Here is a 23,810-nt window from a genome sequence, read left to right as displayed (position 1 = left end):
GGAATTGAATCGAACATCTCTGGATAGACCTGAAAATAGCTGTGCAGCAACGCACCCCATCCAACCTGTCAGAGCTTGAGAGGATCTGCAGAGAAGATTGGGAGAAACTCCCCAAATTAAGGTGTCAAGCTTGTAAGCGTCGACTCGATGCCAAGACGACTCGATGCTGTAATCACTGCCAAAGGTGCTTCAACAAAGTACTGACTAAAGGGTCTGAATACTTATGTAAATATGATATTTCTGTTTTTTATTTGAAATAAATTTGCAACAGTTTCTATAAACCTTTTTTAATTATTATTATGGGGTATTGTGTGTAGATGGAGGAGAGAAAAATAATGTAATCCATTTTAGAATAAGGCTGTAACGTAACAAAATGTGGAAAAAGGCAAGGGGTCTGAACATTCCAAAGGCACTATTAAAAAAAAAAAATTAACTAGGAAAGTAATTTAAGAACCAATTCTTATTTTCATTGTCGGCCTAGAAACAGTGGGTTACCTGCCTTGTTCAGAGGCAGAATGACAGATTTTGTACCTTGTTAGCTCGGGGATCCGATCTTGCAACCTTTCGGTTACTCGTCTGATGCTCTAACCACTAGGCTACCTGCCACGTACATAACCTATCATTATCAACATAACCCGACATTGTCTAGACTGCATAACCCAACATTATCAACATAACCCGACATTATCTGACCTCACAAAGCTGTATGTTGGTGGATACACAAATGGAAAAACATGCCTAGCTGCTGACCTGTCTGTGACATTAGCCGGAGTTAGACTGTAGATATTCAGTCAGGACAGGACCCTAGCTGTTCAGGGTTCATCACAGGTCAGACCTACTCATTAACCCAGATGCACTAATCAAAGAGCTGCAGGGTCTCTGTGATGTGAAAGTGGGGAGTTCAAACTCAATGAGTTTTCTGCTGCAGAGCAGCAAAATGCACACACATTACCCCCTTAAACAAGTCATTTCCATAGTTGTAACTGGGAAAGTCAACAACAAAAAAGCACTTTTTGATGGTTTGAAAGGTTTTGTTTATGTGCTATCATATCAGTTCATGTATACATACAGAACCAGTCGAAAGTTTGGACACACCTACTCATTCAAGGGTTTTTCTTAATTTGTACTTTTTTCTACATTGTAGACTAATAGTGAAGAAATCAAAACTATGAAATAACACATATGGAATCATGTAGTAACCAAAAAAGTGTTAAACAATTGAAATAATATATTTTAGTTTCTTCAAAGTAACCACCCTTTGCCTTCATGACGGCTTTGTACAGGCTTGGCATTCTCTCAACCAGCTTCATGAGGTAGTCACCTGGAATACATTTCGATTAACAAGTGTGCCTTGTTAAAAGTACATTTGTGGAATTTCTTACTTTTTCATGCGTTTGAGCCAATCAGTTGTGCTGTGACAAGGTAGGGATGTGCAAAGCTGTCATCAAGGCAAAGGGTGGCTACTTTGAATAATCTCAGATATAAAATATATTTAGAGTTGTTTAGCACTTGTTTGGTTACTACATGATTCCATATGTGTTATTCCATAGTTTTTGATGTCTTCACTATTATTCTACAATGTAGAAAATAGTAAAGAAATAAAGAAAAACCCTGGAATGAGGTGTGCCCAATTGATTTGTATGTCGTGTACTCAACAATCCACATGTGTGAGCACTGACTGCACCATATGTACATATTTATATGGTTTGGTTTGTACCCACTTGTACTTATTTTAGTTTCAATGAAATAAACAGATAATGTGCTTTTTATTTTGCATCTGTATCAATGTGTTGGCTATCGTTCCTAGCATACCAACTACCACATAGTCGAGAGAGAGGCTGATCCTGGAGAATCTCTCGCCTGCTCTCGTTCTCTGTCTCCAATACCCCTGCCCCCCAGTTCCCATGCTGTTACTCTTCCCTCCCTAGCTGATCTTTACCTGAATCACTCCACTCTCCTCTCGCTGCAGTTTGAATCAAATCACTAATGCTCCATTGGCTAGCGACCTAGGTCACTAGCACTCCATTGGCTAGCGGCCCAGGTCACTAGCACTCCATTGGCTAGCGGCCCAGGTCACTAACAGTCCATTCGCTAGCGGCCCGGGTCACTAGAGCTTCATTGGCTAGTGGCCCGGGTCACTAGTGCTCCATTGGCTAGCGGCCCGGGTCACTAACAGTCCATTCGCTAGCGGCCCGGGTCACTAGAGCTTCATTGGCTAGTGGCCCGGGTCACTAGTGCTCCATTGGCTAGCGGCCGGCTTGCCATTGGCTAGCGGCCCGGGTCACTAGCTCTCCATTGGCTAGTGGCTCGTGTCACTAACACTCCATTGGCTAGCGGCTGGCTCACTCGCTCTTCATTGGCTATCGGCACTGGGTTGTGTGACCCAGCAGTCGGCCAGTCCTGCCTCCTGTGTGCGGTCCAGGATTTTCCCATGGGAGCGGCCTGAGGAGAGGAGAGCGGGATTGTGCGTCGGTCGAAGAAAAGTCTCTCTCCCACCACCTCCCACCTTTCCTCTCCCTCTTCACTCGCTAGCCCTCTGCCTTTCTCCTCTCTAGCCTTTTCTCCACTACCTCTCCTTTCACACACAGTATCACATTCTTAATACCCTTATTGTCACAACAACGAACATTCTCTTTGTCCCCAAAAAGTGTGAGATACCCAGACTTGTAAGAAGAGTATAGAGAGCTGGGTTACAAGTGTATCTTAGCAACACTCATGAAACATTTGACACATTTTGTTGTGTTTATGTGTGGACAACATGTATGTATTTTTTAAGTACCATTTTATGGTAGTGTGTGTGTGTGTAGAGAGGGAATGGTGGTGTGTGTGATGAGGATGGTGTCTATTTGTGTCAGAACGGTGTGTGTGTTTGTGAGGTCCGTGTGTGTGTGTGTGTGTGGGAGGACGGTGTGTTTGTGTCTGTGTGTTGTGTCTGTGTAACAAACGTGGATGGAAGGAATGAAAACAGCACATGGATAAGCTGGGAGAGTTACGGGAGCAGGTTGTGACTTGCTCAACCATGGGAAACTTTGAGCTGAGTAAATAGTGACTGTTTTCCTGGCTGAAATGCTGGTGTGAGTGAATGAGAGATCAGCCAAGGTAGAATACTGAGGGCGTGAGAGCGACGTCTCCATTCAGAGGTTAACACCTGTGTCACTCCCACACCTCAATGGACTACACTGCAGTCTCTACACTCACATCGCTTATATCCCTTTTCCCACCAACTGGTTTCCTACTTTTCTTTATATCTGAAAGGTATTGTCAGTATCAAAGCAGAAACTTTTATTTCCTCCAAATGACTAGTAATTTCAGTAAAGTTCTGACTACGGCTTAGAATGAAAAGTAGCCGTAATGCTGAGGCTGCATTGACACGGACTACACTCTTAATCTCTTGGTGTTTGCTAGGCAGCGCCTGTTACTACCAACTTCCTGGCAGTTCTAAACTTTTGCAAGGCATGGTTTTCTCAAACACAACTAGATGGATCCATTAAGAATTAATGTGGGAATGAATAGCACTGAATGACGAAGATATTGGAACAAAGTAGGCTAATGTATCCACATCACCAACAAACTATCATGGTCATGAAGACGGCACGATAATGCCTATGCCCCCTCAGAAGACTGAAAAGATTTGTCATGAGTCCTCAGATCCTCAAAAAGTTCAACAGCTGCACCATCACCGCCTGGTGTGGCAACCGCTCGGCATCTGACCACAAGGCGCTACAGAGGGTAGTGCGTACGGCCCAGTACATCACTGGGGCAGAGCTCCCTGCCATCCGGGACCTCTATACCAGGCGGTGTCAGAGGAAGGCCCTGAAGTCAGACTGTTCTCTCTTCTACCACACAGCAAGCAGTACTGGAATGCCAAATCAATGTCCAAAAGGCTTCTTAACAGCTTCTACCCCCAAGCCATGAGACTGCTGAACAGTTAATCACATGGCCACCCAGACTATTTACATTGACCCCTTTTTTACACTGCTGCTACTCTATATATAGTCACTAATAACTCAACCTACATGTACATATGACCTCAATTACCTCAACGAACCTGTACCCACGCACATTGACTCTATACCGGTACCCACTGTATATAGCCCCGTTATTGTTATTTTATTAACTTTTTTTAAACTTTAGTTTATTTAGCAGATAATTTCTTACTCTGCATGGTTGGTTTAGGACTTGTAAGTAAGCACTTCACTAAGGTTTGTATTTGGCGCATGTGACAAATACATTTTTGTATTGGATTTAATGCAACTGAATGCATGTATCAAATTGTTGCTTACTGAAACTCCCAAAGTCGTCCAATCGTTGCAATACAATAGCCTATCCGCGTGTGGTCAACTAGACTATCATTTCAGCACCGTTTTGATTGGGTCAGCGCTGCTTTGAGACCAGCGTTGGGACTCTTCTTGATAAATCAGTTTTCATTGAATCTCCATTTGGATATTGGGTAGACTACAATTAGGCTGTGGACATGTTAGCTAAGTTCAGCTGAATGCTGCTCATTATCATCTTGTCTGGTTGACTCATTTATTAGTAGTGATCAGAACATTTTGCCAGGATGTTATGTAGTTTAACAAGGGCATTATTTGGCTCTTCAGTCGTTCAGTAACCACGGTTTACTCCCGATCAAAATCCTGTGACTTCACTGACTTGTCCGATAATCAATCAATGTGATTTTGTTTCACTGAATCTGTCTGTATAGGCTATTTGGTTCATCTGTTTCTGGCTGGGCAAATAAGTGGAGCCGGTATGGCAAAACTATTAATTTGCTCATCTATCACTGATCATAAACATTTAGCATGCAACAATTTAGCCTAAATCAAAAGTAGGCCTTTCATTTTGATCGATCTCATGTAGGCAACTCTAAAAGCCAGAGGTTGTGAAATACGAGCACGAGACATGCTTTTGAAAATAAAGATTGCTATTATTTTCTATTGGTGTCATGATGAAGATCAGACCCTATGCCTGCTCCCTAACATAGTGGAGTGAGGGTAGGAAAGAGATTAAACATGGGTCAAAAAAACAAACATGGGCTTGGGCTCGATTTCAAAATATCTATAATATATAACGTTTACACGTGCCTGTGACACAAGTTGTATAGGAAGAATTTATAGTATTTTATTCTGTTATATTCCTGAGTATTCCAAACATTAGGAATACTAATATTGAGTTGCAACCCCCTTCCCCCCCTTTGTGTCCTCAGAATAGTCTCAATTCGTCTGGGAACGGACTCTACAAGTTATCAAAAGCGTTCCACAGGGATGGTGGCCCATGTTGACTCCAATGCTTCCCACAGTTGTGTCAAGTTGTCTGGATGTCCTTTGGGTGGTGGACCATTCTTGATATACACAGGAAACTGTTGAGCGTGAAAAACCCAGCACCGTTGCAGTTCTTTACCCAATCAAACCGGTGCGACTGGCACCTACTACCATACCCCATTCAAAGACACTTAAATCTTTTGTCTTGTACCTTTACCCTCTGAATGGCACACACACACACACACACAATCCATGTCTCAATTGTCTCCAGGATTTAAAATCCTTCTTTAACCTGGTGCCTCCCCTTCATCTACACTGAATTGAAGTGGATTTAACAAGTGACCTCAATAAGGGATCATGGCTTTCACCTGTATTCGCCTGGTCATTCTGTCATGGAAAGTGCAGGTGTTCTTCATATTTTGTCCAATCAGTGTACAGTCATGGCCAAAGGTTTTGAGAATGACACAAATATACATTTTCACGAAGTCTGCTGCCTCAGTTTGTATGATGGCAGTTTTACTCCAGAATGTTATGAAGAGTGATCAGATGAATTGCAATTAATTGCAAAGTCCCTCTTTGCCATGCAAATGAACTGAATCTCCAAAAACATTTCCACTGCATTTCAGCCCTGCCACAAAAGGACCTGCTGACATCATGTCAGTGATTCTCTCGTTAGCACAGGTGTGAGTGTTGACGAGGACAAGGCTGGAGATCACTCTGTCATGCTGATTGAGTTTGAATAACAGACTGGAAGCTTCAAAAGGAGGGTGGTGCTTGGAATCATTGTTCTTCCTCTGGTCATCTGCAAGGAAACACGTGCCGTCATCATTGCTTTGCACAAAAAGGGCTTCACAGGCAAGGATATTGCTGCCAGTAAGATTGTACCCAAATCAACCATTTATCGGATCATCAAGAACTTCAAGGAGAGCAGTTCAATTATTGTGAAGAAGGCTTCAGGGCGCCCAAGAATGTCCAGCAAGCGCCAGGAACATCTCCTAAAGTTGATTCAGCTGCGGGATCGGGGCACCACCAGTACAGAGCTTGCTCAGGAATGGCAGCAGGCAGGTGTGAGTGCATCTGCACGCACAGTGAGGAGAATACTTTGAGGATGGCCTGGTGTCAAGAAGGTCAGCAAAGAAGCCACTTCTCTCCAGGAAAAACATCAGGGACAGACTGATATTCTGCAAAAGGTACAGGGATTGGACTGCTGAGGACTGGGGTAAAGTCATTTTCTCTGATGAATCCCCTTTCTGTTTGTTTGGGGGATCCGGAAAAAAGCTTGTCCAGAGAAGACAAGGTGAGCGCTACCATCAGTCCTGTGTCGTGTCAACAGTAAAGCATCCTGAGACCATTCATGTGTGGGGTTGCTTCTCAGCCAAGGGAGTGGGCTCACTCACACTAAGAACACAGCCATGAATAAAGAATGGTACCAACACATCCTCCGAGAGCAACTTCTCCCAACCATCCAGGAACAGTTTGGCGATGAACAATCCCTTTTCCAGCATGATGGAGCACCTTTCCATAATGCAAAAGTGATAACTAAGTGGCTCAGCAAACAAAACATTGATATTTTAGGTCCATGGCCAGGAAACTCCCCAGACCTTAATCCCATTGAGAACTTGTGCTCAATCCTCAAGAGGCGGGTGGACAAACAAAACCCCACAAATTCTGACAAACTCCAAGCATTGATTATGCAAGAATGGGCTGCCATCAGTTAGGATGTGGCCCAGAAGTTAATTGACAGCATGCCAGGGCAGATTGCGGAAGTCTTGAAAAAGAAGGGTCAACACTGCAAATATTGACTCTTTGCATCAACTTCATGTAATTATCAACAAAAGCCTTTGACACTTATGAAATGCTTGTAATTATAAAGACACCGAAGCAGCAAACTTGGTGAAAATTAATATTTGTGTCATTCTCAAAACTTTGGCCATGACTGTATATGTGTGCTGACTGTGATCGGGTAGGTGTGTCTAGTCTGTTTATGAACAAAATAACAAACTATTGATTTAATTTGGATGGTGCAGCAACGGCTACACAGACCCGTAACATTGGCCTAATTAAAAGCAAAATATGCTATTCTATTCTTTTGAAAATATATTTTATTAGTCTCAATGTTTCTTAGGACTAAAATATATTAATAATGGATTTATTGTTGATGGTGCATGTTTATTAAAATCGACGCCCACCACTTCTACCACTCATCCCAGAGATTTTATTTAACATTTCTATAACTAGGCAAGTCAGTTAAAAACAAATTATTATTGTACAATGACGGTCTACCCCGGCCAAACCCTAATCCGGACAATGCTGTGCCAACTGTGCACCGCCTTATGGGACTCCCAATCACGGCCAGTTGTGATACAGCCTGGGATCAAACCAGAGTCTGTAGTGACACTGAGATGCAGTGCCTTAGACCGCTGCGCCACTCGGGAGCGCAAAATACAGTGAGTCCTATGAGAAAGGAGTATTAGCAATAGACAGAATAGGATCATGATTAGTCCAGAAAATGATCAAACTCATATCATTTTAATTTGACCTTAATTTAACTGGCAAGTCAGTTGAGAACAAATTCTTATTTACAATGACGGCTTAGGAACAGTGGGTTAACTGCCTTGTTCAGGGGCAGAATGACCGATGTTTACCTTGTCAGCTCGGGGATTCTATCTAGCAACCTTTTGGTTACTGGCCCAGTGCTCTAACCACTAGGCTACCTGCTGCTCCGGTATAAGGCACTTCATCTCAGTGCGAGAGGGGTCACTACAGACCCTGGTTCGATCCCGGGCTGTATCACAACCGGCCGTGATTGGGAGTCCCATAGGGTGGCGCACATTTGGTCCAGCGTCGTCCGAGTCAGGGTTTGGCTGGTGTAGGCAGTCATTGTAAATACTAATTATTTCTTAACTGACTTGCTTAGTTAAATAAAGGCTAAATAAATAGACCACTGCGCCACCTGGGAGCCCATCATATCATTTACACACGTTATACACATTATTATACATGTTATTAAGTTGTTGTGCACCGCCTTATAGTTAGATCTGTCCACAGAGGACAGGAACTGAGCTGGCTGGTATTCATTAGGCACCAAGCCGGGGAGGGAATACCTGAACTTTTGCAATGAAAAACGCTCATTTTCATTTTCGTTGCTCCACTTTCCCCTAATGAATACAACCCTGTTTTCACTCTGCTGACTGTCTGTTGATTTACAGCCCCCTTCTTTAAGTGGTGTTGTTGTACAGGGGTGGAGTTCAGGTGTATGTACAGGGTGTTTAGCACCAGTGTGCTGCCAGGGGGGTTGGAGACAGGAGAACTAGAGAACACAAAAGCACCAAGGACGTGTGAATTCTACCCAGGCGTCAACACTGTCTCCACAGTTACTCTCCATCCCCTGGGCGGGGTGGGGGGTGAGGTGTGTGTTGTGTGTGTGAGAGAATGGGCTGTGGGGTAGACACTGGTTGACTCTCGTCTGGTGTGTGGGTGCTGCGGAAATGCCTGATGGTCTTCACAACATCACACGAAATGCCTTACCTTGGAGAGGAAGGTTTACACAGGCTTTCTTTTTGGCTAGCAGATGTTTTTATTCAAAGATTCTTACAGTTGACACAGCTACATTTATTCAGTGCATGTGATGTTGCCAGCTCCATGCTTCATTCATGTCTCTTGTGAATACCATGCCGATGTCATACAGTAGATAAATATGGACTTTTCTTTCTGTATTTCAAGGTGTGTTGGAGGGCTGGGCGTGTAATGTCGTCCGCATGCCTCCGATCCGAAACAGTTTGGAACAGTTCTTGCATTATATTGTGACTAAATTGTATGCCGTTTTATTTAGTTTTGGTGTTCGTTAAGTGTTTGTGCTGTACTAAACAGCTTAGTTAGATGACAAATTGCGCGACCTATTTTTATATTTAACCTTTATTTAACTAGGCAGGTTAGTTAAGAACAAATTCTCATTTACAATGACGGCCTAGGAACAGTGTGTTAACTGCCTTGTTCAGGGGCAGAACGACAAATTTTTACCTTATCAGCTTGGGGATTCGATCTAGCAACCTTTCGGTTACTGGCCCAACGCTCTAATCACTAGGCTACCTGCCGACTAAGATCTCTGCAAAAACGTCACAATTAATGACAGATTTCTTGAGCTATCTTAGATTCATTCTGACTTTTGAGGAAGTGTATATTGGCTACGGAGTCTCAAAATGGACAAACTATTGGAGCTAAGCTCTTTTAAGGGAGTATGATCGAAACACTCGTTTGGTTCGCTAGAACACTCATTGGGTTCTCGGCTAGGCGTCAGTCGAACCGAAGCATGCGGAAGCCTTAACAGTGACCAGTATCTTTATGTATTTCAAGGTGTGTAACAGTGACCAGTACCTGAAGATGCCTAGAGAAAACATGACACGCCTGCTGAAGGAGAGAGGTACGTTCCCTGTCCCTTCCTCAGACACCTTTTGGTTTCAAAGGTGAGACATTTAATTTAGAAAAGTAAATGAATGGAGTTCCTATGGGACAAATATTTTCTATTCAGTGAGTTTTCTATTCCTCTCTGCAGGGTTTCTACAACAACAGCAGCAGGCTCCTGTTCCACCAGAGGGTGAAACCTGGGACGACCCCCCTTCCCCGGCCCCATTCCTGGCCCCAGGGGCCCCCAGGTACTCACCTCATTGTCGCTGGGCCCCTCTGTCAGACCTGGACTCCTCCACCCTCACCTTCCCTAGGGGAGCGGTGTTACAGCTGCACACCGTGCCCCCCGGCCTACTACCCAGGATACCCTTCTTCTTTATCTGCACCGGCTGTGGCAAGATCTTCTGGGAGGGCTCCCACTTCAGCAGGGTCTTGTCACAGTTTCAGGAAGTGTTGTGTATCACTGAGGATACTGAAGATACTCTGAGTTTTTCAACCCAACAGGACCGACCCCTAACCTCTGACCGCTAATCTCTGTCCATCTTGCAGGGATCAAAATGGCCGCTGACTGAACTAAGCCTACTGTACTGATTACTGTCTTCACACACCTATTTTGGTGCTTTTCCATTTCGTCAAACTTTATCTTCCTAGTTTACTACGTCCCGTTCTACAGACTGTTATGTTATTACAATGGAATTAACACAAATTTGACCTTCAAATTTCCTTCAGTTTTGAAGCCATATGTTGTTATTAGTTGAAAGACTGGTTTGTCTTTTTATGTGTGAATGGATCTGTTTAGTCTGCGGTCTACTGTCTGGGAAGCTTTTTTACGAGTATATGTTTTATGAAGACACAGTACCAGTCAAAAGTTCAGACACATCTACTCATTCAAGGTTTTTTTAATTTTCTACATTGTAGAATAATAGTGAAGAGATCAAAACTATGAAATAACACATATGGAATCATGTAGTAACCATAAAAGTGTTAAACAAATAAAAATGTATTTTAGATTTAAGATTCTTCAAAGTAGCCATCCTTTGTCTTGATAACAGCTTTGCACAGTTTTGGTATTCTCTCAACCAGCTTCATGAGGAATGCTTTTCCAACCGTCTTGAAGGAGTTCCCACATTCTGAGCACTTGTTGGCTGCTTTTCCTTCACTCTGCGGTCCAACTTATCCCAAACCATCTCAATTGGGTTGAGGTCGGGTGATTGGAGGCCAGGTCATCTGATGCAGCACTCCCATCACTCTCCTTGGTTACTAAAGATTCCATATGTGTTATTTAATAGTTTTGATGTCTTCTATTATTCTACATTGTAGAAAATAGTTTTTTTTTTAAAGAAAAACCCTGGAATGAGTAGGTGTTCTAAAACTTAACCGGTACGGTATATGTTCTTTATCTTAAACTCGGTTTGATTTTAACTACTTTTCCATAAGTGACAAGGGGCTTCATACTATTCTATATTCTGTGAATCCTGTATTTTATTGTTGATTATGAAATAAGTTGTTTTATAAAAAGGTAACTCTAGTTATCACTGATGGCGTTCCGTATTTCGGTCAATTATTTATTTCATCCTTATCTTAGGATGGTGGTAGACAGGCTTCAACCAGCCTGAGATGAGGTGTAGCCAACATCTTAGTTCGTTTTCTTACTTTTCTTGATCTTATTGCTCTATTTCAACAGGAGGTATTCATTGACTTTTAGGCACTCTAAAGACTATTACTCACCTAAGATGTCTGGAGGCACTTCTCATATTGGATGGTGATAGTGGTTTACTTGACTTCACCTCTGGGACTGGTGGTGTAACGTGACCCACCGCTCACCTCTGGGACTGGTGGTGTAACGTGACCCACCTCTGGGACTGGTGGTGTAACGTGACCCACCTCTGGGACTGGTGGTGTAACGTGACCCACCTCTGGGACTGGTGGTGTAACGTGACCCACCTCTGGGACTGGTGGTGTAACGTGACCCACCTCTGGGACTGGTGGTGTAACGTGACCCATCTCTGGGACTGGTGGTGTAATGTGACCCACCGCTTACCTCTGGGACTGGTGGTGTAACGTGACTCACCTCTGGGACTGGTGGTGTAACGTGACCCACCGCTCACCTCTGGGACTGGTGGTGTAACGTGACTCACCTCTGGGACTGGTGGTGTAACGTGACTCACCTCTGGGACTGGTGGTGTACCTCACCTCTGGGACTGGTGGTGTAACGTGACTCACCTCTGGGACTGGGACTGGGACTGGTGGTGTACCTCTGGGACTGGTGGTGTAACGTGACTCTCACCTCTGGGACTGGTGGTGTAATGTGACCCACCGCTTACCTCTGGGACTGGTGGTGTAACGTGACCCACCTCTGGGACTGGTGGTGTAACGTGACCGACCGCTCACCTCTGGGACTGGTGGTGTAACGTGACCCACCGCTCACCTCTGGGACTGGTGGTGTAACGTGACTCACCTCTGGGACTGGTGGTGTAACGTGACTCACCTCTGGGACTGGTGGTGTAACGTGACTCACCTCTGGGACTGGTGGTGTAATGTGACCCACCTCTGGGACTGGTGGTGTAATGTGACCCACCTCTGGGATTGGTGGTGTAGCGTGACCCACCGCTCAAGGTCACCTGGTAACTCAAACCGTCCCCTGGCCCCCTTTCTGTTTCAGTCCCTGGTCAACAGAGGTGTGAGCTGCTTTATCCTCTATCCATCCATGCTAAACAAATGAACACAAAAGGACCAAACATCAAGATAATAAAGGCTTTTGTTGCTTCAGTTGACGGTTACGGTACTTCGTTTTGTCAAGTAAAAGTGCTTCTCTGTACATCAACTGTTCTTCTGTGACAGTAGTTCATCAACTGTCAGTCAGAGCAGGTTAAAGGTTAAAGCAACATAAGGAAGAATATTAGAATACACCCAGGTGCAATTTGTTTTTTTCTCTTGTCAGTCACTCACAGTCACTCAATTAGCCATGTCAGCGAAGCATTTGTAGATTGGTAGTTAGTCTAGCCAGCTATCTAAACTATTAGAAATCATGGCCCAATACCGAACCGTCTCCCAGTCCCTGCAGCTGAAAAACATTCCCACAGCATGATGCTGCCACCACCATGCTTCATTGTAGGGATGGTGCCAGGTTTCCTCCAGACGTGACACTTGGCATTCACGCCAAATAGTTTAATCTTGGTTTCATCAGACCAGAGAATCTTGTTTCTCATGGTCTGAGAGTCTTTAGATGCCTTTTGGCAAACTCCAAGTGGCTGCCATGTGCTTTTTTACTGAGGAGTGGCTTCCGTCTGGCCACTCTACCATAGAGGCCTGATTGGTGGAGTGCTGCTGAGATGGTTGTCCTTCTGAAAGGACCTCATGGCTTGGTTTTTGCTCTGATATGCACTGTCAACTGTGGGACCTTATATAGACAGGTGTGTGCCTTTCCAAATAATGTCTAATCAATTTAATTTACAACAGGTGGACTCCAATCAAGTTGTAGAAACATCTCAAGGATGATCAATGAAAACAGGATGCATCTCAGCTCAATGTTGAGTCTTGTAGCAAAGGGTCTGAATACTTGTTTAAATAGGTCCAGTACATCACTGGGACCGAGCTCCCTGCCATCTAGGACCTCTATACCAGGCGGTGGGAAAAGAAGGCCCAGAAAATTGTTTAAGACCCCAACCACCCAAGTCATAGACTATTTTCTCTACTGCCGCATGGCAAGAGGTACCGGGGCATAAAGTCTGACACCAACAGGCTCTTGAATAGCTTCTACTACTAAATAGCTAACAAAATAGCTACACAGACTGAGTTTACCTTGTACCTTTTATTTCAATTGTTTCACCGTCTCTATGCACACTCACAGGGCCATACACGCACTGACACTCCAACACACAAACACTCACTCCATCATTTGCTTACACACACATAATATCAACATACATTTATACTGACTCTACATACCCACACCCACTCACATACAAGCTGCTTATATCCTGTTGCCTCGTCCTCTTACCTCCACTGCAGTATCCCTGCACATTGTAAATATGGCATTGGAATGGACTTTAAAAATATATTTCATGTATAAAGTATGCTTACTTATTTAATATTTTATTTTTTATTTTAATACATTATTATTGATTATTGCATTGTTGGGTTTTGAGATTGCAAGAAAGGAATTGCACTGTACTTGTGCATGTGACATTAAAACTTGAAACTGTTGCTTGGCAATTTGCCCGAAAAATGTGATCTCTCTGTATGGCTGGGGGAGCCTCCGTCTGTAGAGAGAGAAAAAAATGATTTAGGTCAATTCGCGTTTTGTTGCAAGGGAAAGAAGACTGGATAATCTATCATCTAAAACGGAAGTGCATGGTGCGTTCTTATGGTTTCCCCGAAGTGTTCTGTGCTCCATTCAGGCTACGTCTAACTTTGAAGGTATACTTTTGTTTAAACATGTTTCAATGAACCCTGAATAGTAGGTTAGTATTTGAAGTATTTAGCACCACTATTTTTTTCTCCAGCCCTCCTGAAATAAACTGCCCCGCCTGGCAGTCCCTGTCCGGTTGCAGGGTCTATCTATCCCTGTCCGGTTGCAGGGTCTATCTATCCCTGTCCGGTTGCAGGGTCTATCTATCCCTGTCCGGTTGCAGGGTCTATCTATCCCTGTCCGGTTGCAGGGTCTATCTATCCCTGTCCGGTTGCAGGGTCTATCTATCCCTGTCCGGTTGCAGGGTCTATCTATCCCTGTCCGGTTGCAGGGTCTATCTATCCCTGTCCGGTTGCAGGGTCTATCTATCCCTGTCCGGTTGCAGGGTCTATCTATCCCTGTCCGGTTGCAGGGTCTATCTATCCCTGTCCGGTTGCAGGGTCTATCTATCCCTGTCCGGTTGCAGGGTCTATCTATCCCTGTCCGGTTGCAGGGTCTATCTATCCCTGTCCGGTTGCAGGGTCTATCTATCCCTGTCCGGTTGCAGGGTCTATCTATCCCTGTCCGGTTGCAGGGTCTATCTATCCCTGTCCGGTTGCAGGGTCTATCTATCCCTGTCCGGTTGCAGGGTCTATCTATCCCTGTCCGGTTGCAGGGTCTATCTATCCCTGTCCGGTTGCAGGGTCTATCTATCCCTGTCCGGTTGCAGGGTCTATCTATCCCTGTCCGGTTGCAGGGTCTATCTATCCCTGTCCGGTTGCAGGGTCTATCTATCCCTGTCCGGTTGCAGGGTCTATCTATCCCTGTCCGGTTGCAGGGTCTATCTATCCCTGTCCGGTTGCAGGGTCTATCTATCCCTGTCCGGTTGCAGGGTCTATCTATCCCTGTCTATCTATCCCTGGGTTGCAGGGTCTATCTATCCCTGTCCGGTTGCAGGGTCTATCTATCCCTGTCCGGTTGCAGGGTCTATCTATCCCTGTCCGGTTGCAGGGTCTATCTATCCCTGTCCGGTTGCAGGGTCTATCTATCCCTGTCCGGTTGCAGGGTCTATCTATCCCTGTCCGGTTGCAGGGTCTATCTATCCCTGTCCGGTTGCAGGGTCTATCTATCCCTGTCCGGTTGCAGGGTCTATCTATCCCTGTCCGGTTGCAGGGTCTATCTATCCCTGTCCGGTTGCAGGGTCTATCTATCCCTGGCCGCGCTGCGTATAGAAAGAAGCTGCCTGCTCGCAGTTTTTTACTGCACTGTTATTTGATCCTCGCTCTTTCTTTGCTGGGAAGAAAAACTCGCCTCTTTCCCACGCTCCTTAAACACATGGTGCTGTAATGAATTGGCTTCTGAAGCCCCTCCCTCCATTGAACCGTCACAGCCCGCCTCACAGAATCCCTGTGCCCTGAGTCAGTGGCGGTTAGGGGCTCCTCCCGTCCTGTCTGTTCTGTCGCCCCGGCGCCAAACCTTACATGACGGCTTGACTCTCTTCGGTTTCTACACATAATATCAAGTCACGCTTGTGTGTTTTCTCTTCCGTCGATTATAAAAATGTTTTTTTTTTTATATTGTTTATCAGAAATATAAATAGGATAGATTTGGTATTTATTTCACATAGCTTATTATATACCATTCAGTAACTGACAATTTAGAAGTTTGAGAAGTAGGATACGCTACTAGGCTAATGTTGTTTTGACTGTTACGAATCGATACCCTCTTGAAATTACGGAGGGCCTCCAAATATGGGAGATTACCGTTGCGCTACCAGCAGCAACACATTTGTCACATTCCTCTCATATGTTTGTTTATTGGTCATCCTATGGAGACCGCTGATTCTACTTTGCGTACGGATTGCACGTGGATTTGGGTAGGGTCAAATGCTACATTTGGAATGATGGTGTGAGGTGAAATGACAAAGATTCCACTCCAGTAGATACCATGTAGACTACTAATAGAACAGTTATATACCTGTCTAAGCATTTTAGAGACAATGTTATATTACTCGTTTTTTGGCATCACGATGAAAACATTAATTTGCTTATTTAATTAAAAAATGTATCCACAAGTATTGTTTGAGTGCTTTCATTTGCTCTATATACAGAAAATCCCTTTATTTTTATGACATACACAACATATCGTTGCTGTCTTTACAAAGGAGTGTAATTACATCCACATGTTAAGGGTGTATTTTGGTTGTATCGAGCAAATGTTTCAAGAGTCTGAATAAGAACACCATGTGGATAAAGCCACAGAAACCAGCAAAACCAAATCCGAATAAGACCAGTACGTTACGTCAGGCCTTCCTTTGTCCAAAGGCTCCTGCAGGGTTCTGTGCAAATGTTTTGCTAGGGTTTAGTGTTGTCTAAAGATGCCTATATATGACATTACATAATAATAAAATAGTCCTACACATCAGACACTGGAAAGGAGTATGTCAATGTTACTATTTTTGCTATTCCTTCTGTCTCAACAAGAACCAAAGGTCTGCACTTATTGATATGTGATTTCAAAATGCACCTGGTTTCTCTCAGCTATGGTACAAATAAACTGAAATGTGTGCAGACTGATTAACACACACACCAGTAAATACCACGTAGGTGTATGATGAAACCATTCAACTGTGGCTTTTCTGTTATGTGAAGTTGTCAGCTAAATTATTGTCATATTACATACATCATAGATTTACTAACATAGCCAGCAAAGTTCTGAGTTTGTTTTGTTATTTTTTTGTAGGCTACTATGTGCATTTACCTTTGTGGTGAGGCTGGTGGTGAGATAAAGTGGTCCTGCGTATCGGATGCACAGGCCTATGTTATTAATCAACAGACTGAGTCATCGCATACGTACACCAAATGTACATTGGAGTGTACAGTGGAGTGTGTGGGAACCTGAGGACAAACGGAAACTGCGTAACTATGAAAAGACAGGGTGTTTCAAGTATCATACATCGGTCTATAGATAGGACTCCCAGGCTAGTGAAGCCTATACCAAACGGAGCAAAAGGTTCAATTTACCTTGTGTGGTTTCCAGGCCAGCAAGGCGCGACAACAATTTACAATCGCAGCCGTCCGGTTCCCACGGTAGCTATGCTGCGGCTGAACTAGGCTGATGCGTGCCATTCTATGCGCAACGTCACCTCTTTTCACTTGCAAAAGGAAGTCGCACGGGCTTTTGTTATTTGAAGTTCTATTGCTTCTTGTCACTTTAAAACAACTGGAATATCCGCAGATGACATTTAGATGGATTGTAACCGCCAGAGAGGTGTCTCTCCTCTTGGCGTTATTATATGGAGGGAGGCTATACCACTAGACTTGGGCTCGAGTTGTTTTACAGAAGTTTCAGTGGCCATTTGTTTTTCTCTGTCCAATGTATACATCGTTATTGCCAAAAGAACTAGACTGCAGACAAGTAAATAACCCAAATATGTTTATTTCCTAAAGTAGGCTCATGCGTATTTTATCACCCTATTTTATATACGACACAGAGAAAAACATGATCTGTTTATGTGAAATGTATAAACAAAGTTTTAGTTTTCAGTATTTTAGAGTCGTGAGTCTATGGAAGAAGCATATGTTATCTATATTTGGCCACGTTATGTGTACAGTATCAGATCTCTAGCGATCGGCAGTAGCACACACAGTTTAATATTCTACACCACTGGTGACAATTACAATGTAATTCCATTGTTTCAGAAGAAGTTGGACATTGTTTTTGACATATAGTAGCAAACCACAACTCGGCTTTACTAGTTTGTCGCGTTTAACGCCGAATGAGCCCGAATTAACATAATGGGACGAAATACGACGCATAACAGGCCCTTTTTACAGTACAGTATTACTCCTTTGTTTTTTACATTAATATATTTATATGCTTGTGTGGTTGCACTATTACCAATTTGTAAGTCGCTCTGGATAAGAGCGTCTGCTAAATGACTTAAATGTAATGTAAATGTAACTATTCGTCCGTCGAAATACAACTTCAGATCCGATTAGTTTTTGCAACATGCCCTATGACTCCATGCGCAATAGTCCCGTTAATCCCTTGGATCCGCTGCTCTCCTAAACAACATATTGCTTTTCTCTACATTTCTTCACGATGTCGTTTATGACTCCTTCAACACCATCCTCCCTTGAGTCACGTCTCTCATGCGAGGGAGTAAAATTGTCAATTTTATAGATGTTTTATTTTATAGATGCCATTTGTTTCCACGAGACCACGCCTTACTCTAAGGTTTCACACATGTGGACCCTCCCCAAAACGGACCCAGTAGCCAATTACCTCGCTCCATTTCCGCCCATTTCACAAGAGTTGATTCTATGGAATACCATTGTCATGCAAATAAAGGACGCGTAAAATATCCCCCTCGCGCGCACTGCAGAGCAGAGACTCACTGGGATCGCACGAAGGACGCGAAGCACGGGGCACGCGGGGGAATTTCATACTACTTCGTCGCCAGAACCCGTCCAATTGTCACAGGCAAGTAGTACCCACATTTTTTTCTATTTTAATCATAACAGTTATCGGGAATTGTATCTCAACCGTATTTTTTAAAGTGTGCATAAAAGTGTTTTTGATGTAGACGTTGGAATGTAAACGTTGGGGAATATTGTTCAGTGCGCTTACGTGGATCCTACCTGTCTCACAGCCACCCTTGCCAGACGAACTGCGGCGGCTCCAGGATCCTGCAGGCAAGAGGGTAAAATCGCAAGAAGAACCAACCTGCCCAGATTCAACTGCATTTTATTCATCTTGTTTGGAGATAACCGTGGCCGTTCTTCCAGAATACCTACAGAAGAAAAGTTTCAACTGTCGCTCTGCTCCATCTCTGCAATATAACATCTACTACCTGTTGCTGCTTGTAACAACGGAGGAGAAGAGTGGGAGACTACACCTTGCGACTCTTGGATCTCTTATAAACACACTGTAGGGAGCTGGATTTCGCAATCTTTAACCTTTTGCACACCAAGTGTGTTATTTTGTCTATGTCCATTTTGGGATATTAGTGGTTTTACCATATCTATAGTACACACGTTTTTAAAGTGCCTTACAACTGGTATTAATCCAGTATTTGGGGGGTATTCCAACGCCAGAGACTCCGATCAGTGACTATCAGATAGACAGGCACAGGATCTATCTCTATATCCCGGTTTCACCATGAGCCAAGGGGATGTATCAACTTGCTCTGCGCCTCAGATCGTATTCCAAGAGGCGGTGAAGCAAGGCAACACAAAGGAACTCCACTCGCTGCTCCAGAACATGACAAACTGCGAATTCAATGTCAACTCCTTCGGGCCCGAAGGACAGACGGCGTTGCATCAGTCAGTCATCGATGGGAATCTCGAACTTGTAAAACTGCTGGTTAAATTCGGAGCCGATATTCGATTGGCGAACAGGGAAGGGTGGAGTGCCTTACACATTGCCGCGTTTGGAGGACACCAAGACATAGTCCTATACCTCATCACTAAGGCAAAGTACTCCTCTGGCGCACGGTGATCTGCTACACTGCTGTCAGGTAAACACACGGAAAGCCAGGCTCTTGTAAATTAGCGTTTCGATCTATAGTTGTGCCAAATTATAGCCTACAAAACACAGTGACTTCCCTTTCATCAAAACCAAACGGGGGTCTCTCTCACTCGTGAGTCAAACGCCACATGGTTCTTGTATCCGCTTCAGCATAAAAAACGCCATTTTGTTGGGTTGGTACTAAAGCTTTTTCCTTGAACGTGTATAATAGATTGGGACGTATAAAATAACCAAGCCAGTGTTTGGGTCCCGAGACCTGATAGCAGCCTAGTTTTACGCAGCGATAGACTTTCTATATATTTTTTTGTCTCGGTTACATTGAAACACTTCTTTATTGGGCTTCGTATTGAGGTGTCGCCTTGTAACCGCGGTGGTCACACACTTTTTTAAATGATTTTATATACTAAAAGATGGCACTTGTTGCTGTAGCTGCATGCTGGAATATATGAAAGGGAAGAAAAGGTGAACACGGGAAATGAAGGCCATACTATATTTGGCTATTATTTCTTTTTAAATTATAGGATTTGATCTATTTCAAAGAGCAGCATTATTAGGCCTATATATATATTACACCCAACCGGCATTTCCAGATGTGTAATCATTGTAACAACTATTGACTTAATGTTGTTAAGTACTTTACACAATAGCTTTACTTTGTTTCTTTATAATAAAAAAGTAGCTAAATGCGCCCTGCCTTCTTCAAGCAGGCTGCTGGCATGTATCAGTGTCTTTTCAGGCCAGTGCGACCGCAGTGTCAATGGTTAATGTGATATAAACCGCTGCTTTCGCTTTGTATCAAAACGTCAGGAAAGTGGCATTTGGAATTCACTTTAATCTCCTTTCAGTATTTTAACGAACAACACCCTGGTCATCACTGTGAATACAGGCTGGGTTCTATTTATGAAGGTACATTGACCAGATGCATTTTGAAAATACTGTGGTTATTCTTTTCAAATCAAATCTGTTACGTTTAAGAATATTTAGGGTGACTTATAAAGCTGCTTCAGACTCTATGCTTATCATAGTATAAACTATCCTGTGTGGAGACCCCATGTTACAATAAGCCCAAATTTGACCTTGCTAAAGAGAGACTCTTCTTTGTCCCTCATTAACTTCTTGTTTGGTTTTATTTGCCAACTACCTCGACTGTAAAGTATTCAAACCCATTGGACTCCTGCTCACTCCAATATGGGGAGTCACACACATCCTTTAGCACAGTGGATCCCAACCATTTTTGGTTACTGTACCTGAAGTACCCCCTCAGGTGCATTTTACCAGTAGGCCTATGGTCTGATGAGTCTTTTCAAGTACCCCCTGTTGATAGACCACCCCCAGGGGTCCTAGTACCCCCCCCCCCCCCCTAGTTGGAAACCACTGATCTAGCCTATCCCCAAGCCTGCCTATAGGCCAAAAATAATGCTCATACCCACACAGACATTTGAAGTAATAGCTATTTTAGCAGTAGGCCACAAGCCAATGTTATTTAACCCAGTGATATAGGCTAGGAGACAACTATGGTGTTTCTTCTGCAAAGCAATAAATCAAGCCCGTTTCTTATCTTCATCTGGGATGAATTTATTTCCCACACTACAACCAAACTTTAATCTGACAAGCAAAGCGTTTTTTTTTGCCTTTCTGTGAAGGTATGGTTGCAAACACACATTGCCTTTTTTTGTTTTATACATTATATAGTCGTTCTGTTTGAAGTTTCTATTTAGTCACAAAAATTGCATTTTATTGCCTGACTTATAAATGCAGGGAGTTTTATTGCACAAAATGCAGAGCCTTTTACGCCCCCTGGTGCCTGTCCGGGTAACTGCAGGAGTTAAGGCCTAGAAATAGTTACTACTGAGCAGGAGTAAAACATTATATTACTCATGTTATGATGACTAACATCTACATGACTATTGCAGGATATATATATAAAACAAATGGTTTAAACTGCCTGCTGCAGTTTGAAAGTCATGGCACCCTAATGTTTGTTTCAATGCTGCTTGTATTATATTAGATTTTACTCAATGGCCAACAGTAAGTGAACGAAAAATATCTGATAGCATCACAGTCATTCAATGAAAATCCGTGTGTGTGTGAGAGAGCACATGCGTGCATGAATGAATGTGTGTATATATGTCTGTGTGTGCTGCATTCATCTGACTGTTGTGTCCTGAGTGAGTTGAGCTGTGTTCCCCTCCCTGGCCTGTGTGTGGCCTGCTCCTCTCCTCGAGTGTGTGGCTTTATGTTGCTACCTGGGGTTCTTCCCTCCCTTCCACCAGGGATGAAGGACTGTCCTTCCATGTACCTGGAGAAGCAAACTAAATGGATTAGAAAGAAACATCAAGGAATAGATTGGTTTTAGTGGAACAAAAAAATATGCATCGCTTGTCTTAAACTTGATATTTTTTCTATATATATATTTTAAATATTGCACTGACTGTTGTTGATTAAGTTGACTTTTTATCAAGTCAAATTGTATTGTTTTTCCGAATAGAAAAAAAAGGAACACAACAAAATACTATTGTATAAAAACAACTCCAGGTTGTAATGTTTTGTGTGAACTTTGTGAAACATTGTGTTAAAGGCAAAGATTGTTTGAATCTTTGATCGGTTATGTGTTTATATACAGAACCAGCCAAACGTTTGGACTCATTCAAGGGCAGGTATAAAGAGAAACCCTGGAGTGAGTGGCTGGGTCCTGACTTTTGACTGGTACTGTTTATATATAATATGCTGAATTATCTTGGAGCACTTTCTTTTCTGAAGTGCTGTCCTCCTCCTCCTGTTGTTATGAAAGGGGAAAAATACATTTGATGGTAAGATCATTGTTACAAAAAAAATTGCACAGCGTATGGTTGTTCTACTCAAGTGTCATAACATTTATGGCCCGAGAGAGGACGACTGGATAGGTGTAAATGAATGAGAGAAAGTGCTGACGTTTAAATAAATAAATTGGGCCGGGGCGTGTTCTGTTTTTGTTTTGCTTTTTTTTGAGCGAAACAAAAACAAATGTCTGAGTTTAATGAGTGATGCTGAAGTTCCATGGTGTTTTGATTTTTTGTTTTTTTGTTTTTGTTCTGTATTTTGTTTTTGAACGTTTGTAACACTGTGATCATGATGTGTGTTGAGAAAATGAGTGCTGTAATATTTTTGTACGTTTGTGTACAAGCCAGTAAAAAAAAAATCTTTAAACTCTGTGTCTATGCATGTTTTTTTTCTCCCTACCCCCAGGCAGTCCCAGCCCCCGTTACCCATAGAGAATAATAGTGACGGGCACATACCCCTCTTCTCTCCCGTTCTCCCAGGCTAGCCGAGATCCCCTCTTCTCTCCCGTTCTCCCAGGCTAGCCGAGATCCCCTCTTCCCGTTCTCCCAGGCTAGCCGAGATCCCCTCTTCTCTCCCGTTCTCCCAGGCTAGCCGAGATCCCCTCTTCTCTCCCGTTCTCCCAGGCTAGCCGAGATCCCCTCTTCTCTCCCGTTCTCCCAGGCTAGCCGAGATCCCCTCTTCTCTCCCGTTCTCCCAGGCTAGCCGAGATCCCCTCTTCCCGTTCTCCCAGGCTAGCCGAGATCCCCATTCTCTCCCTTTGTTATTCATTCAGCCTTATCTTTTCACATGGTGGATAAAAGAGCCACGCACATGATTGTGGGTAGTTCTGGTTTATAGAAGGCAGGGTTCCCTCCCCAGTGTATGCCAGTTTTATGTTACTCTCTGTCTGTCTGTAGTCTGAGGAAGGTCCCTAGCTCAACTCTCTGGCTCTGCATCACTCTATTAACCAACCCCTGGGCACTCGTCTGTTTCTCTCTTTTTCGCCCTCACTCTCCCTCTGGCGGTCCCTCTCTCTCTCTCACCCTCTGGCTCTCTCTCTCTCTCACCCTCTGGCTCTCTCTCTCACCCTCTGTCTCTCTCTCTCTCTCACCCTCTGGCTCTCTCTCTCTCTCTCACCCTCTGGCTCTCTCTCGCTCTCTCTCTCGCTCTCTCTCGCTCGCTCTCTCTCTCGCTCTCTCTCTGGCTCGCTCTCTCTCTCGCTCTCTCTCTCACCCTCTGGCTCGCTCTCTCTCTCACCCTCTGGCTCGCTCTCTCTCTCACCCTCTGGCTCGCTCTCTCTCACCCTCTGGCTCTCACTCTCTCTCTCTCACCCTCTGGCTCTCACTCTTTCTCTCTCACCCTCTGGCTCTCGCTCTTTCTCTCTCACCCTCTGGCTCTCTCTCACGCTCTTTCTCTCTCTCACC

General features: G+C 43.8%; 2 protein-coding genes across 3 annotated transcripts in view; both read left to right on the top strand.

Annotated features, from left to right (window-relative positions):
- The window catches only part of exd3 (exonuclease 3'-5' domain containing 3), a 63,628-nt gene extending 52,991 nt beyond the window's left edge, over positions 1–10,637 (top strand). The window contains exons 20-22 of one of the 2 annotated variants that reach the window (XM_046305426.1): positions 9,615–9,681; positions 9,814–10,203; positions 10,244–10,637. In XM_046305426.1, coding sequence (XP_046161382.1) covers positions 9,615–9,681; positions 9,814–10,196 — 450 coding nt within the window. In that variant the 3' untranslated portion in view covers positions 10,197–10,203; positions 10,244–10,637. Of the gene's footprint in view, positions 1–9,614; positions 9,682–9,813 lie in introns of both variants that reach the window. The other variant, XM_046305425.1, reaches the window with a different exon arrangement.
- Positions 10,638–18,465: 7,828 nt separating this feature from the next.
- Positions 18,466–22,795, top strand: LOC124000183 (notch-regulated ankyrin repeat-containing protein A-like). Its single transcript, XM_046306383.1, has 2 exons — positions 18,466–18,540; positions 18,710–22,795. Exon 2 carries the CDS (start codon positions 19,219–19,221, stop codon positions 19,555–19,557), a length of 339 nt encoding a protein of 112 aa, XP_046162339.1. The 5' UTR covers positions 18,466–18,540; positions 18,710–19,218; the 3' UTR covers positions 19,558–22,795.
- Positions 22,796–23,810: the final 1,015 nt, after the last annotated feature.

This window comes from Oncorhynchus gorbuscha, linkage group LG16 (assembly GCF_021184085.1).
Source record: "Oncorhynchus gorbuscha isolate QuinsamMale2020 ecotype Even-year linkage group LG16, OgorEven_v1.0, whole genome shotgun sequence".
NCBI lineage: Eukaryota > Metazoa > Chordata > Actinopteri > Salmoniformes > Salmonidae > Oncorhynchus > Oncorhynchus gorbuscha.
Note: the sequence above shows the minus strand (reverse complement) of the source record. Positions and strands in the feature narration are given on the sequence as shown.